Source organism: Eriocheir sinensis, chromosome 22 (assembly GCF_024679095.1).
Source record: "Eriocheir sinensis breed Jianghai 21 chromosome 22, ASM2467909v1, whole genome shotgun sequence".
In the NCBI taxonomy this organism is placed as follows: Eukaryota; Metazoa; Arthropoda; class Malacostraca; order Decapoda; family Varunidae; genus Eriocheir; species Eriocheir sinensis.
The window spans coordinates 8,490,971-8,507,937 of NC_066530.1; the positions used below are offsets into that span (position 1 = coordinate 8,490,971).

Sequence of the window (16,967 nt, forward strand, 5' to 3'; positions counted from 1 at the left end):
ACCAGCGCCTTACACTCTCGCTTCTCTGCCTCACTGAAGAATAGTATTGAGCAAGTGGTACTATGTGTCCTGGAGAGTACACGAAGGGTGCTCACTTTACTTCAATGCAATCTATTTAAAATATTACATAAGTATATCAAAGAATGCATTAGGTTTGTAAGGACAGAAAGAAGCCAAGGAAATACAAGCGTGGTAGTGATATAAATTTAGATGTGTATGTGTGTGCTATTTGTACGTGTGTGTTGCCTACACTGCAGTGGTTGTCTGGCGTTTTAGCAGGCTGCTTGGACACGCTGTACCTCAGGGAAGTTTGAAAGGAATGAATGTCTTGGCCAGTTCATTTACTTCTCAGATAAGGAACTGTTACAAGCAGAGCCAGTGTAAACTGGTCGATTACAAGATGTGCACAGAGTCGACTCATCAATATTAGCAATTCACAGTAACTTGGGAAGGCCAGAGTCAGCAGCTCAGCACCACCTTCCATCCTCACCCCACAGTGGCATGTCATAGTGCATCTTGTTCCTGTACTTCATTCTCCCTGTGACTGGCATGTGCATGCAGGGACTTGCTGCATAAGCCAAAATGTGATGCATTTGTTTGGCGTGCATGAAGTCACAAACACTTCTTGACCACTCTTCCTCATACATTAAATGACTTAGTTGGTAATTTTGATGGTCAAGATACTTCATTTTGACAAATCAAAATAGAAAATTCAGTTATATCTAGTGCCAGTTTTACTAAACAACAATAGTTGAGGGACCTTTTATCATAGCCATGGTGGTTAATTCACAATGACATGAAGCATCCTGAAGGGTCTCTTAGTGCTGGAGGAATGTGCCAAGCATGGCATCTGACAGCCTTTTCCCCACTCAGCTCACTCCTCAACTTCTTTCGCTAGCCGGGTGGCCAGCTGTAGCCAGCCATCACGTGCTGGTGTGACAGTGCTTGGCCTCTCTGTGTTGTGGTTGTCATGCATGTTATACTAATATTTGGAACATTTTGTTGTTCTTGCATCAGAGCATCTTTTTATTGCTTCTGAACTGCCAGTGATGGAGGTGACAACAGGCATACACTGCAGGGATTCTGTCCTCTCACAGATTTGTTCCCCTTTACCTTCACAAGGATATGTATCAATTTTGTCTCCATCACAGCCCACATGAATACTGCAGAAGTGCAAGTATTCCCAGCCTGCCACTTCATGAAAAGTTTCATGCCACTAACACAATGTTTTAGTGATTTTTCAAGTAATTATTGTTTTAATTGATATTCAAATAGGCAAATAAAACAATTAACAGTAGTTTTAACTGAATAGAAATGGAAGTGACATTTGCATCAGTCTTTGGTGGCAGGCCTCTTTGTAAATGGTAGTGTTGTTGGCAGAAAGTGACAGGATCCTACAGAGGATTGTGAATGAATATGACAAGGAGTGTAAGGAGGAAAATCATCAGAGAAACTGCAGTAACATAGAACGTACATTTTGTTGAGGAGATATTTGAAAGGAAATCTTGACAAAAGTAAGGCCATGGAATTTGAGAGGGCAAGAAAGTATGATAAGAGTGTAAGATCTAGTTTAGATTAGATAAATAGAGGAAGTGATTGAGTTTAAGTACTTAGGGACAGTTCTGTGTTAGCATGGAGAGGTGAGGGAAAGAGAAGTGAAGGTCAGCCAGGTAACAGGCTGCTCAATACACTGGTGCCTGGCTAGAGTTATGAAAGAAGTGTGAATTTAGTGTGCCGGGATAGGAGGGGGAAAGTAATGGAAACATGTGCGAGAAGTTTGGTGTGGATAAAATAACAAAGGGAGTGGATTGTGGAGCAGTCGATGGTGAGGCATGGTGCCCTGATTGTGAGAAGAAATGAGGATGACTTTGTTAAGAATATATATGAGCAGGATTGAGGGATACGGTGACAGGGGAAGACCACCAGTGAAGTGGATCAGTAGAGATAATGATTCTGAGGGAGAGTTGGTGGGTGAGGGAATGAGTGTGCTTAGAGGGAGTGCTGGAGCAGGAAAAGTTGGAGACACTCCTGCCAAGGCTACTTCCTTGAGGGAAGTCCTCTTGAGGGAACAGGGTGTCAGATATAGGGCCGTATTATAAGTTGAATCCAAGAAGTTTTGGGTCCCTACAAAGGTCGGTTTAGGGCCCATATTACAAGTCCAATCTGAGAAGTTTCAGGTCCCTAAAGTTATCCATCCCAAACTCTGTAGTGACCCGAAACTTCTTGGATTGGACTTGTAATACAGCCCCTAAAGTTCTAAACCGACCTTTTTAGGGACCCGAAACTTCCTGGATTCGACTTGTAATACAGCTCATAAAAAAATAGATTTTCACGTAAAATGTTCTGTAGTGTGCTGTATATTATCTATCCAGTTTATTGAACTTTCTATCTTGAAAATCTGAAGTTCCATTTTAGTTTTTTGCATCCAAATTTGATGCCACTCATGTGCAAGAAAGGGCAAGCAGTTTATAAAAATAGCTTGACATTTATTATTGTATCTTTACAAGTTGATGTCTCTTTGGTTGGTAGTAGTGACTAAAGGAGTCCGGATAGGGTGGGAGGTGGAGTGTCAGAATGCCAGGTACCTTTACACGGCGTGTGTACTGTTCTGTGTTCACAACTCACGGTTCGGTATGAACCCTCAAGGGGTGAGTCGTGAGGCTGCTTTGCATGCAATAAAAAAATATACATATTACTGAAAGAGCAGATGCATTTAAGAGGGCCAAAGAATATGTAAAGTAGAAAATGAGAATATTCAATATAATGAAAAATTTGCTGAAAACTAGATATGTGTATGAAAAGGACAAACTAAGGACTCCTGTTGCAGTCACTGTTCTGTGAGATCCCAGAGAAAACAAGTTCAAAGATATAGAGAAGAAATGAAAAAGGCTTACTCATACATGAGAATTAACAAGCCACTGCTGAGGGCAAACATGTTATACATTTACCTTCATGTGAAAATTCTTGTCCATTACCTTCACTATGAACTGTGATTCCCAAACATGGAGAAACATTCCCCTAACATAACTGTCAATGTTTTGGAACTGCGTGTGTGTGTGTGTGTGTCTGTGTGTGTGTGTGTGTGTGTGTGTGTGTGTGTGTGTGTGTGTGTGTGTGTGTGTAATTCACCACGGCCTGATCACGTGTTGGACTCGTAATCCAACACGTAATCAGGCTGTGTGTATTTACCGAGTTGTAGTTTTACAGGGCCTGGGCTTACGCTTGTGTGGTCCCGTCTCTGTATCTGTAATTTGTCCAACTTTTCCTTAAAGTTTTGCACACTCTTCACCAATGCTACATCCTCACTTAGGCTGTTCCAAACCTCTACGTTTCTTTGCAGGAAGCTATATTTCTTTGTCTCTCAAACATCTTCCCTTCCTCAATTTTTTACTGTGTCCTCTTGTGTTCCTGGTGTTTATTCCTACTCATAGCAGTAACTCCTCATTATCTACTTCTTCCATTTTGCCCAATAATTTATAAATTTGTATTTGGTCTCCTTTCTCTTCTTTGTTTCAGTGTTGGTAGGTCCATTTCCTTTAATCTTTCTTCATATGTCAATCCCTCCAGTGTGTGTGTGTGTGTGTGTGAGCATAATTCACCACGGCCTGATCATGTGTTGGACCCGTAATCGCCAGCAGGTACCCTCCCGACATGAGCAAGTGCTCTTTATCGTCGATCTCTGGGTACTGCCAGGACCTAATACACCACACACCCCATCCCCCTTGCTCAAGGGGGGACAGTAACCACTCCTAGTCAACAGAAAGAATCCGGCCTGAGTGGGCTCGAACCGCCGCCCTGTCAGACTGTGAAGTCTGGCAGCATAGCACTCTAACTAGTTGCACCACAGAGTGGTGTGTGTGTGTGTGTGTGTGTGTGTGTGTGTACCTAGTTAGAGCATACAGGATTTGAGCTACGCTCGTGTTGTCCTGCCACCATATCTGCTCTTGTACAACTTTGTTTTTTAAACTCTTAATGTTCATAGCTCTAATTTGCTCCCCATTATACATAAATTCAGTATTTTGTTAATAGGTTCTCACATTTGTTTGCAAGTGACAAGCCAATACAGATTCAGTGCTTGCATGAACTGTCGTGCAATATCCCGAGTGTGACGCTGTTGTGAATTGATCCTGAGCAGTCACAGTATCGTGTGGTCTGCAGTTTCACTGAGGCTCCTTTCACTCAAGCCCATTCATGACAGAATCCCTACATGATAGTAAAGCATTAGTTGTTCAATGAGCCTGTTGACATGGGACAAGTGCATGTATTTTTTTTGCCAATGTCTGTAACTGCATGCTTACACCACCCACCACAAAGCCTGTAAGATAGACACAATATCTCTCTGGCCAAACTTATACCTTGAGGACATCAGCCAGTGCCACATAGCCAGGTAGCAGTTCTTGTACACTGTGATGTTCCTCTGCTTTTGGTGACGGTGTTGTGATCAAGGTCAGTTGGCTTTGTTTGTGGCTGCCCACTGTTTTCTTTAGAAAGGGCTTGGCTGGTTGTCTCTTGCTTGTTCTATATCTGACTGTTACTGGTTGAGCAAGGCTCTGGTTCAAACCACGGAGAACTAACATCACACCATAGTCCCACTTTGTGAAAGCAGCTTTTGAAGTGGAATGAGTTCCTGTATTTAAAGTGTCTCTGAGGTGTAGTTAGTGGTTACACGCCTAGCTACAGACCTACAAGCCTGGGCTTGATCCCAGCCCAAGGCAGTCGGCACCACCTACCCGGCTGTTCATTCCCCCTTTCAGGCTGCTCAATACATGGGTGCCTGGGTAAAGAAAACTGTGGTGGGTTTTTACCACAGGCTCAAGGGCCAATGTTAAAAGGTGAGCACTGAGGTAACGTACAGCAATGACGTATGCACCACCAAACTTTACCATTACCGATGGTATTTTCAGGCATGAAAAATGCTGCTTTGTTTATTTACAAAAATAGGTCATGAAGAATCACTGTTTTGAAAAGCTAAGTGATTGTACAGTCTGTTGCACTGGTCATGAGCGTAGATTTAAAGAAAGGTCACATAAATAAAATATTGCATAAATTGAATTTATTATTCCCTGAAGGAATAATTGTAATAGTTGGTCACATTCCATGAGTGTGTAAATGCATATAACAAAGAATTTTAAGTTACTGAAACTTTTTGTGACAAGTGATAGAAAAAGCAGCCAAAGTCTCCATGACTGTGTCAGCCTGTCATGCATAGAGCACCTGTGCCAACACTTTGCTGCCTCAAATGCTTCATGAAATCACCTCACTCAAACACCAACGCTTCAAATTTCTGTCTTGAGGCTTACCATTTTGTTATCATGCCTGGGAGCTTGGGGGTTTGCACTTTTCTTTGCTCTACAGTGGCTTGCCGTGGTACACACTGTTTTCTCAAAGAGCAATACAGATAGGTACAATCAGCATGTTTGAAGCATGCAGAATGCAAGAATGAGATGTGAATATCACATCAGTCTTGTGTTCTCTCTGCTTCAAATGTTTATGATGAGCACCAGTCTTTGAATAAACAGTTTGGTATTATCTTATTTGTACAATGTGTTTAATGTAATTAGCTTTGAATTTTGCTGCTAATGGCAGATCAGCAGGCGTGCAGCAGGACCTTATGTCCGTGGTGAATGACAGCCCTGCATACACCAAAGTTGTGTCCTGTTATTCAGGTGAACAGTATTTTGGATGATTTGCACAACTGCAAATTCACATTAATTAAACTTCCATAAAACTGTAACTAATTGATATGAATATATCAATGCTCAGTACAATATTAGAAGCAGGAATGAAATAAAAAGTGCCAAGGAGGAGAGAGAAAACTAGGCTAAGCAGTTCACTGTCCTCCCTCCATTTTTCAGCTGCCCCCTCTGGGCCTCCAAGTCCCCCCCCTCCCCACAATGAACCCCATCCAGCCTCTTACCACACCCTATGGCATGCATGACAGTGACACTACTCATAGGGATTTTTCTATTTTTCATTATCAAATGGTTACCTCATTTGTTAATACTGATTTTATTAATGTGCCCAGACCATTCCTTACCCAGCTAACTACTTTTGTGTTATTATCTGTCTTCTACCAATGTCCAAACATTTTAGAGAATGTAGGAAGCAATGTAGGAACCAAAACAAGTGTGAAAATATCAGGGGTGTGGAGTCAGAGTTGGTTACTTTTGGCTGGAGTCGGAGTCGGTAAAAATACCCCCAATTCCGACTCCTTAACCCTAAAGCGATGATGGTAATGATTTTGTTACGTTTGAAGTAAAACGATGGCATGTTAAGACCGTAGACCTTATCAACTCACCGCTAGGTGCTATGGAATCGTCACGCTCTACTGAGTGCTGTTGTCACTGGCAATGCAGTTTATAAGTGGTATTTGGCATCTCAAGTTACTCTCTTTGTCAGAGAGGGGTGACACGTCGATGCGTGCACAAGTGTGCAGGTTTTTTCTTCCATTTCTCTCACTCATTGATAAGTATTTTTGTTCATTTTATTTGTCGTAATTGCCATATCTTTGGTGAAAATAAAGGTATAAAAGCAGTAAATCATTTGCATTTATAAAGTCACATTTAGGATAGCTATTCAAACGTAACTATTTCGGTGACTTCTGCCTTCACAAGTAAAAATACTCGTGTCATGCAGAATTGCATACAGCACACTGTGAAGCACAATGTCATGAGTCAGGATGATGGTAAGGATCTCAGGCAGTCACATGATGAATATGAATATATATATATATATATATATATATATATATATATATATATATATATATATATATATATATATATATATATATATATATATATATATATATATATATATATATATATATATATATATATATATACATATACATATATACACACACACACACAGAGTCATCCCTCAAATAGTACGGTTTCGGTTTTATATGGATTGTCATAGAAGATTTTTATAGGATTTTTAAATTTCCTGCTCGTAGCACCAAGTAGCCATGGCGTGAGTGGCAACACTGTTCTAACAGACTGCCACCCATGCACATCCCCTCAGTCCGTGTGTGTGCTCAACATCAGGAACATTGTTTTGCCAGATTGAAACCTATGCGCTTTCCCTAAGTCCGTGTGTGTGTGCACAACCTCAGCGACGCTTCTCCATTACCACATAACATGAACATGGGACCCAAGAGACAAGCCAAAACACCTGCTGAAAGCACCCCAAAGCGTTCGAGAAAGGTAATCACCTTGCAGAAGAATTCAGATTTAGAAGAAGTTACGTTTTGATATGAGTTAAGTTGCGGTAGGGAGAGCATACCACATGAATCAGGGTCCCGCCTGGCTGAGTTTCTACTCACCAGCCAAAGTTACCAGTTATGCATTTTCTGCTGTAGTGTTTCCACGCTGGGCAACTTAGCCATCCTGGCAGCGCTGCCTTCCACATTGTCAGCGAGCAAGCCATATCATACACTCACACTCTCTCTTACTCTCTACCACAGTTTCTATTGCTCTCTAATTTATTCTTGAAATAAGATACGAAACGGTAATTGTGGAGATTGACTCCACGCCTCCAAAATATGACATTACGCCTCCATATTTTATAGTTAAGGGACACATATTTAATCTACTCGAACCAAATTTTAAATAACCTGACCTCTAACGGGGGGAGCTTTGCCCCCTTCGACACCCGCAGCGTTGTAACACTACACTAGCTGTGACTGCAGCAGAAAATGCGTAAATGGCAACTTGGGCCCGTGGGTAACAGCTGAGCCAGGCCGGACTCGGATTCCACAGGAGTGCCCAGGAGTGTTTCCAGGGGGGGCACTAATTTTATACGGATTTTCAAATAGTACGGGGGTCCTGGGTCCCTAAACCCCGTACTATTCGAAAATCCGTATAAAATTAGTGCTCCCCATAGAAACACTCCCTGGGCTGCGTTTGAGAGAGGGAATCGGGACTCTTGGAACGTCCTGAGTGCTCTCAAACGTGTGACGCGGCAGCACAAGTTGCCAACTCGGCACGTCCGCTGGCTCCCGGCTTTGAGAGGTGGAGCGCCTTCGTGCTGTGATGACGTCATCAGCAAATATGGCGGCCCAAATAAACACATATAAGTGTTTCCATTGCATTTCACCACTCTGTACCACCATAACCACTGGAGCTTCCTTTTCATCTTCTGTTGTAAGGAGTTCGTCAGCCAGGACAGCTAGTAATGAATGTTAAACATCGCCAGGGGTAGTCTGGGCGCCTGAGACGTCCCGACTCGCTCTCTCAAACGCACTGGTAGGAAGATCAGCGTACGCCATTTTGCTATAAGTGAGACGCCATTACCATAGCAACGACGAGGCTTAGTAAAAGGAGAGCCTTTATCTCTACTCTTGCAGCACTCTTGGAGCACTGGCAGTTACTGCAGCAAGAATTTCTTTTACACTATGATAGATACAGCGAACACTGCTCTCATTCACGTGGTATGTTCTCCCTACCACAACGTAACTCATTCCAAAATGTTACTTCTCCAAAATCTGAATTCTTCTGCAAGGTGAACACCTTTCTCGAATGCTTTGGGGTGCTTTCAGCAGGTGTTTTGGTAGAACAGTGTTGCCACTCGCGCCATGGCTACTTGGTGCGACGAGCAGGAAATTTAAAAATCCTAAAAAAAATTCTTCCATGACAATCCATATAAAACCGAAACCGTACTATTGGAAACCATACTATTTGAGGGACAACTGTGTATGTGTATGTATATATATATATATATATATATATATATATATATATATATATATATATATATATATATATATATATATATATATATATATATATATATATATATATATATATATATATATATATATACTTAAATGCACAAAGGACGAGTTTGACGTTTTTGTCACGTTTCAAAAAATCCATGTAAATTGAAATATAAATAAAAAAATTATATACATGTCAACTGTGCAGCAAAATGAACATGAAGAAAGTATCAGATATTTTTTTTAATCAGTGAGAAAATAATTCAGGCGTTAAAGGGTTAACGTAATCATTTATCGTGTAATGTAGTTGTGAAGTTTTTTCTTTTACATCATCTAGACGTTGTCTACATAGAGTACATGTAATGTGGACGTCAATACATGTAAGAAAAAGGATCTCAAGAGAGTCTACCGGTGCTACAGGCAGCATCTAAAAAAAAAAAAAAAAAAAAGTAAAAAAATAAAAAATATATAAATAAAAAGCAGTAGAGGGGGAGGGGCATGGGGGCCGCAGTCGAAGTCGGAGTTGCAACTTTAAAATTTCCTGATGTCTGAGTCGGAGTCAGAGTCAGAAATTTTTTACTCCGACTCCACGCCCCTGGAAAATATCAATAAAATGTGAGTGCAAACACACGGCCGCAGCACAAAGCCATGACGTGTGCAAGCACTACGAGGTCAAGGGGAGCCGAGCCTTCAGAGGAGTTTAGATATCCTGTATAGTGTATATATTCTCCTGTCATTTAATGATCCTGATGGGGGTCAAGGGGGGTAGAGCCCCCCTGTAGGAAAGCGTGAACACTCCTTTTGGATTTTACTAGTGATGAGCAGCGAGGCAGCTCAGGCTACATCACTGCCCACGACTGACCAGGTCAGATGTTTAATCACTGTTTTCTCACGCTGTTTTTGGGGTGTTCCAAGATGTTTAAGGTTAGTAAAAAGACAAGTATGGCAACAAAATAGTTCATGTGGTAGCAAACAAGATAAGGGCATGCAGCTAAAGCCAGTTTTTACCATGTAAGTGTTATCTGGTCCTGACTGTGGGCCTGGAATGAGTTACTCATAAATACATGTATATCAATGTAGGTCACAGGAATGAACACTAACTGTGTGTGTGTGTGTGTTCAAGAAAACAAAGTCAAATGCTGCACTTGCTTCAGCATTATTCAGCTTTTTCTGTTTTCTCTAATTGACTTGGAAATTCTTTGTGCAGTGTCTAGAGCTCTTAGGAGCTGTACATATATTGTGTAGCTTCTGTTTGGGACAGTTCATTCATGCCCAGGGAACATCTTGAAACAGAATGAGGCTTGGGTTTGTACCTCCTTCTATAGGCGGGAGCTTGCTCCTGATGGTTCATGAGCAGCAGATGGGTGTGTGCCTATTGGGTGTGCCTTTGAGCCACTTATTGGAAGGTGGAGCTCATGAGCCAATAGGTAGCCCAGCCATGAACCCAATAGGCACACACCCATCTGCTATTCATAAACCATCAGGAGCAAGCTCCCGCCTATAAAAGGAGGTACAAAACCAAGCCTCATTCTGTTTCAAGATGTTCCCTGGGAATGAATGAACTGTCGCAAACAGAAACTACACAGTTTATGTACAGCTCCTCAGAGCTCAAGACACAGCATGCTACAAATGGAAAGAACAGCAAGCACTGAATAATGCTAAGTAGTTGTAGCATTTAATTTTGTCTATGGCTACAGCAGAAAAGTCTACAGTTTTCCCTTCCCTGGCACTACCTCTCAGCACACCCAGTCCCTTTCCTACCAACTCTCTTTCTCTCTTCAATATGTATTAATCCATTTCATTTTCCAGAGTATTGTTTTTCCCAGCATGAGGCAACTAGCTTGAGAGAGAGAGAGAGAAATTTTGTTAAAGATTTACCCCTAGTATCACTAGTGGAACGGGCCCTTGTCCGAAGACGGCCCGTTAAGATGGAAAAGATCGCTCCTCCCTGCACGAGGGAGCACGGGCCTTAGCCAAAGGTAGCCCGTAGCAGGGTGCCGACAGACCGACTCTATCGGCGATCAAAATCTAGCCGACCAAGTCGGTCTGTCGACGAGGACTGGCGTGTCTGAGAGAGAGAGAGAGAGAGAGACCACATCTCTTCATTATCATAAGCGCCACAACTGTAATGAAATTACTCATTCATCACAGTTTGTTTATATATCAATTATCATGTAGTTGATGTGAATGTTCAGTGGACCAAAGTGTTCTGAGGAAAACTCTGTTTGGGAATCACTGTTACTTAGTATTAATACATTGCCATGTATTATTTGAAACTATGAATATGCTGCCATGTATCACCTGAACTGGCCATCTCATCAGTGGCTGAACACACGGTTGATTCAACTACTTCACTTGCAGATGAATCTGCTGATAATCCTTGAAAATGAGGTTCTTAAGATGATGACAATGAAGTATTGTAATGAAGTCATGAGTTTAAGAACAGCCATAAACATGCAATGTGAATGCTGAAGTTCAATTTTGAAGAAAGAGGCACAACTCTGCTCACTATTCAAAATGCATCAAAGCTGATAAACAATGGGAAGCTTTAAGTCAACTAATGAGCCACAATTTGCTGGATTTATAATAACCTGACGAATGTTTACCACACCATTATGAGGTAGAGGAATAAATTGAATATAGCAAAAAGGAAAACATATAACTTGAAGGTCATACTTACATATGACATGAAATAAGAAATCTGAATATGGAGGAAAAGAAGTCAAGACTGACCCTCAGTTAACACCGTAACAAGAATAAATAGCGACAGCAAAAATAAGAGTGATTCTCACAAGATACGTTCATCCCCACAACTTCACTAACCTGCTTCACATTTACACTTAAATATTACAAGAAAAGGGGAAGAAGAAGCTTTCAATTTATGGCTGTGTTGTGGCAGCCCCCAGCGGTAAGGCAGACTACACAACAAGACTAGTAACTAAACAAGGGTGCTGGGAGCCTGATGGCAATGATATGATGAGGCTTTCTGCTCAGAGCCCGACTATCATGGTGACAGATTAAAAACCTTTCAGTCTTCACAACTACACCTCTCAGTACCGTAGTCTTAGTAAAATTACACACAGCAGTGACGCCATGAATGTGATACAAGAGTGTGTAAAAATATTTAAAGCTATATTGCTCTACGTACAGAAATGAAAATGCATACCTCCTTTCCTACTTGAAGAGTAAAAAAAGATGGTAAAAAGCTAGTTTTCACTTCATCATTGCACAAAACTTAGATTTGAAGGCTGAGGCTCTATTTTCCCAAGTGCAACTACATGATACAAGCCATCTGTTGCTGCTGTTGCTGCTGTCAGCCACTACACTCCAGCTGAGGCCGCATGCATTACCCGGCTGCATGACACAAAGCAGCTCAACACACTACATTGTGCACACACGCCGCCGTGTACACCCAGTTCATGCCCTTGTTTAGCCTCACTGAGGGAGTAACTGCTAGGCTATCACTGTGTCTTCAGCAATATAACTCCACTAGTTTTGTTCCACTAATGCCCTACGTTGTTGCAGCACGTCTTATTCATTATGAATAAGAGATGAGCAAATTGTCTACACTATGATAGCTTGACTGTGGGCATCACCAAAGTTGAATCAGACAACTGAACACCCAAAGAATGATGTTCACCCAGATGTAGGTCGAGGCAAAGTAGAAGCAATGCCTCAGCAAGAATTCAATAGGGTCGTGTACCACTTGGATCCCACGTAGTCTGGGCACATTTTTCGCTGGGTAGCCGGGGGCATGTGGTGTGGGTGCCTCAGGGAAAATGCCTGTGTCGTAGTACTCCTGTAAGATTGCCTCCTTCTCCACGTACCGACAGTACAGCCACTCAGTGAGGGCCTCCTCCTCTTTGGGGACCTGTGAGGGTTAAAGGAAGATAAGACAAGGACTGAAGTGGATAACATGAGTTTTCAAATGGATGAGAGTTGCCTTCATCAAATATTCATAACTGAATCCTTAGACTGGTGAAGAAATTACAAGTTCAGTGATAGAGACTGTATTGTGTAAACACACACACACACACACACACTTACTTACTGAAGAACTTGAATGATAAAGAAATACAAAACCTTGAGGAGGAGGTAGAAGAGATCATTAGATTAGGTCCTTATGAAGAAGGGAAAACGAGACCGATGAAATTAAGACTAAAATCCCAGCAGGTAACAGAGGAAATACTGTATAGAACAACTAAACTAAAAGAAAGAGATGAATGTAGGGAAATATATATAAAGAAGAATAGAAATGAAGAAGAAAGGAAAGAAATGGAATGAAATGCAAGCAAAGGTAAAGGAGAAAAATAGTGCAAGAACAGAAGAGGAACAAAATAAATTTTTTGGAGAGTTTTGGGAGATTGGGTGAAGAAATGATATACAGAAAACCCTCAGTTATCCGGGTGCACCGTATCCAACCTCGCCCACATCCGGAAGTTTAAAAAAATATTTGATTTTTTCCCCCAAAAAAAATAAAATAAAAAATTGCTGCACGCCGCCAAAAGTCGTTAAAATTGCCCGCGCGATGCCTCTAAGCTCTGCCCGGGCGCATATTTATGAAAGGTTGTTAGATTTTTGTCCCACAGAGGCTAGCCCCACCCCTGCAATGACATCACGTGTGATATCTCCTGATTGGCTGCTGCCTCCCTCCTTCCCCTCTCTGCCCCCGCTCCCTGCCCCTCTCCCTCACTCTCTCGATCTCTCCCTCCCTCCTCCAGCATATATTGTGTCATTCTCTCTCTCTCTCTCTCTTAGATGCAGAGAGAGAGAGAGAGAATATGAGTTATGGTTGGTTGTAGCTGTGTCAGCGGCCAGTGACCTTGACAATCTCTCTCTCTCTCTGCATCTGAGAGAGAGAGATAGAGAGAGAGAGAGAGAGAGAGAGAGAGAGAGAGAGAGAGAGAGAGACCTGCCTGCCTGCCTGTCTGCTGTTATGGTCCTCCATGTCATTTATTTACCAATATATATATATATATATATATATATATATATATATATATATATATATATATATATATATATATATATATATATATATATATATATATATATATATATATATATATATATATATATATATATATATATATATATATATATATATATTATAGTGTGTGTGTGTGTGTTGTGTGTGCATGTGTAGATATCTTTTTATTTATAATTTTTATTATATGCAGTAGGCGAAAGCTGGGTTTTCGGGTCCGTAGACTTAGCCTACACCATATCCGGGTGCCCCAGTGGCTCTATTACCCCGGATACCAGAGGGTTTACTGTATAAGGAAAAAGCCAAAACTGAACAGAAACTAGACAAAAATGGAACAACTAAGGACTTAAGTGTGAAGTATACCAACGTAGATGGGATAATACCTAGAAAATTGGAATTACAAGATTACCTACAGGAAAAAAAGAGCCCAAGATTGTGTGTGTAACCCTTTCCATAAGGTGACGCCAATGTCGCTGTCATGAAGCGCCAGTGGCATATACGACGACGCCTATGTTGGCGTCATAATTACATTTTGTTTTAGTTATTGCTGAGTGATCCTGTATTCTGTTCTGGTTGCACCTAGGAACTCCGTATATTCCCCTTAAGTTCCTATTTTGCTCCACCGTAGAAAACGCCTCAAGCCTGTTTATTTTATGGTAAACTATTTTCTCTCTCTCTCTCTCTCTCTCTCTCTCTCTCTCTCTCTCTCTCTCTCTCTCTCTCTCTCTCTCACCCACATATGTATGCACAGCATTTTGTGACGCATTATCGAGCATCAGGCAGCTCGACTACTGATGAAAACAGGCAGTGGACGCCTGTCTATTTTTTTACGGAGAGAGAGAGAGAGAGAGAGAGAGAGAGAGAGAGAGAGAGAGAGAGAGAGAGAGAGAGAGAGAGAGAGAAAATAGCTTACCACCAAATGAACAGGCTTGAGTAGTTTTCTGTGATTTGTCATCCACATCTTCAGTGAGAGAGAATGAGAGAATAGAAAGGAAAATATTACCGATGTAACTTCATAATATGAAGTCACATCAGTAATATTTTCCTTTCATAATATCACACAAGATATTATCTTGTGTGATATTATGTAAATTAGCTGCTGTAGCTCAGTGATGTATTGTGCTCTGCCAAGACACCTGACTACCTGCTTACCGCCTACACTGAACAGGAAGGGATCGAATTACGATCTTCCCAGGCGGAAATGAGCATTATACCGACTGAGCTACCACGGCTATGGGTTCAAGAAAGGTTGCAGTTTCATCAAATCTTACTTTCCTTTCAACTTTCTTCTCTCTCTCTCTCTCTCACACACAAGACCCACCTCCGGGAGGATGGCCTTTCAGCCTTTTACTCGCGTGTATTGCCGGTGAATCAGTAGGATATTTTCCATGATCTTACGTCTGTGTCCTTCCCTTCCCTCTCCTAAACTTTCCACAAATCTATTTGTATATCGCAACTAATATAAGGAAATACAATTCAGCATATACATGTCATCTAAGCATAACGCAAATTTCTGTATAATTATGCATACATCTCAAAATTATCAATTAATTTATGTTTCTTTATGTGCACCATTTAATTTTGCATATTTTTACATATAATATATGATGATTATATTGAGTTTATGGCTTAAAACTTATTATATTCAGTAGCGACGTTTGAAATTTGCATACCTGTCAAGCTACTGTGATGTCTTGCCATAAGATTTTGCGTTAGAGACCAAAAGTTTGTGTATAAAAAACGTAAGACTTGACAGGTATGGTTCTAACGGACTCAAGCAGGGTGCACGAGGTAACCCCCCCCCACACACACACAGTAACCGCAACAGTAACCGTTACTCAGCAAGCTCACATGAATTTAAATATGGCGCGTACGATATATTTCAAATTGTTTAAAACAAATATATTAAAAAAAAAAAAAAAAAAAAAAAACATCACAAGTGAAGAAAAAATGTAAGATTTTCAACTTAAGCCGTAAGACTTGAAAATCACCGAAATTACATAAGACTTACGCAAAAAACGTAAGACTTGACAGGTATGAATTTGGTGCACGCGACCAGATCGGATACGGGGCGGGGCGCTGTTGTTGCCCGGCCGTAGTGAAGGGGTTAACGGAAACAGAGCTAAAAGAGGACATTCAAATAGTGTTTAGCAATAATTACAATGTATGGAGGAAGGATAGGAGGGGTAAAGGTGGTGGAGGAGTGATGATAATGACAAGAAAGGAGTTATTAGTGAAATCAGTAATATATGGAAAAGAAAAGGCAGAAATAGTAAGTGTTAACTTGGAGAATAAAAACAGAGAAATGATGACGATAATAGCAACCTGTGTACCACCAAGGACAAACTCATGGAACAGAGAAGAATATGAGACGATGATAGAGGATACCATTCAGAGTTTGAGAAGGTTACTTAAAGCAAATAAAAGATTCTTGTTGGTTGGGGACTTTAACTGCAAAGAGGTAAATTGGGAAACATTCGAAAGTGGAGGAAGTGAGAATGCATGGGGGAAAAGATTTATAAAACTGACTATGGAAAACTTAAATGATGCAGTGGGTGACTGAGAATACAAGATACAGGAGTGATGATGAACCAGCGAGACTGGACCTGGTACTGACGAAGGGAGTGCACCTGATAAATGAGTTAAGATATGCGTGTCCCATGGGAAAAAGCGATTATGTAACAATAGAGTTGGAAACCAATGAGGAAGTCACTGAGGAAGACGAATCATACAAAGAAAGGAGAAACTACAGGAAAGCGGACATAGAAAATCTCAAGAAATATTATGAAAAACTAGACTGGGAAAAGTTAAGAAGAACAAACGAGGTGCAGGAAAGTGTGATTTTTTCATAGAGGCATGAGACAGGATTGGTTTAATGCAAGATGTGCAGGTGCAAAGAAAAAGAGACAAAGCATGGAAAAGATTAAAAAGAAATAAGAACCAAAGGAATAAAGAAGACTAAGATAGCAAGAAATGAATATGTGAAAATAAGGAAAGAAGAAGAGAAAGGATATGAAAAGGATATTGTTGAAAAGTGTAAGGAGGAACCTAAATTGTTTTACAGATTTATAAATGGAAAAATCAAACCAGGGAAAAAAATAGAGACTGAAAGATGGAAATAAGATAATTGAAGATCCTAGACATGACTGAGCTAAACAAGAGGTTTCTACAAGTTTTTACAAAAGATTCAAAATTTAAAGAACCACAAGATGACAAGAGGAAAGTCCAAATGGAGGAAGTAATAGTAAAGTAAGAAGAGAT

The 16,967-nt window shown here is 40.8% G+C and overlaps 1 protein-coding gene and 2 long non-coding RNA genes across 3 annotated transcripts in view; 1 reads left to right on the top strand and 2 right to left on the bottom strand.

Moving 5' to 3' along the window:
• Positions 1 to 324: 324 nt before the first annotated feature.
• LOC127001996 (uncharacterized) overlaps positions 325 to 16,967 on the bottom strand; it is a 93,594-nt gene continuing 76,951 nt past the window's right edge. Inside the window, exon 2 of the long non-coding RNA XR_007755627.1 lies at positions 325 to 2,266. This is a non-coding gene — a long non-coding RNA (uncharacterized LOC127001996). The remainder of the gene's footprint in view (positions 2,267 to 16,967) is intronic.
• LOC127001998 (uncharacterized) overlaps positions 2,260 to 16,967 on the top strand; it is a 94,222-nt gene continuing 79,514 nt past the window's right edge. The window contains exon 1 of the long non-coding RNA XR_007755628.1: positions 2,260 to 3,525. This is a non-coding gene — a long non-coding RNA (uncharacterized LOC127001998). The remainder of the gene's footprint in view (positions 3,526 to 16,967) is intronic.
• LOC127001994 (acyl-CoA:lysophosphatidylglycerol acyltransferase 1-like) overlaps positions 9,162 to 16,967 on the bottom strand; it is a 52,386-nt gene continuing 44,580 nt past the window's right edge. The window contains 1 exon segment of the mRNA XM_050867305.1: positions 9,162 to 12,590. Within this exon segment, the coding sequence (XP_050723262.1) occupies positions 12,312 to 12,590 (279 nt within the window). The 3' untranslated portion in view covers positions 9,162 to 12,311.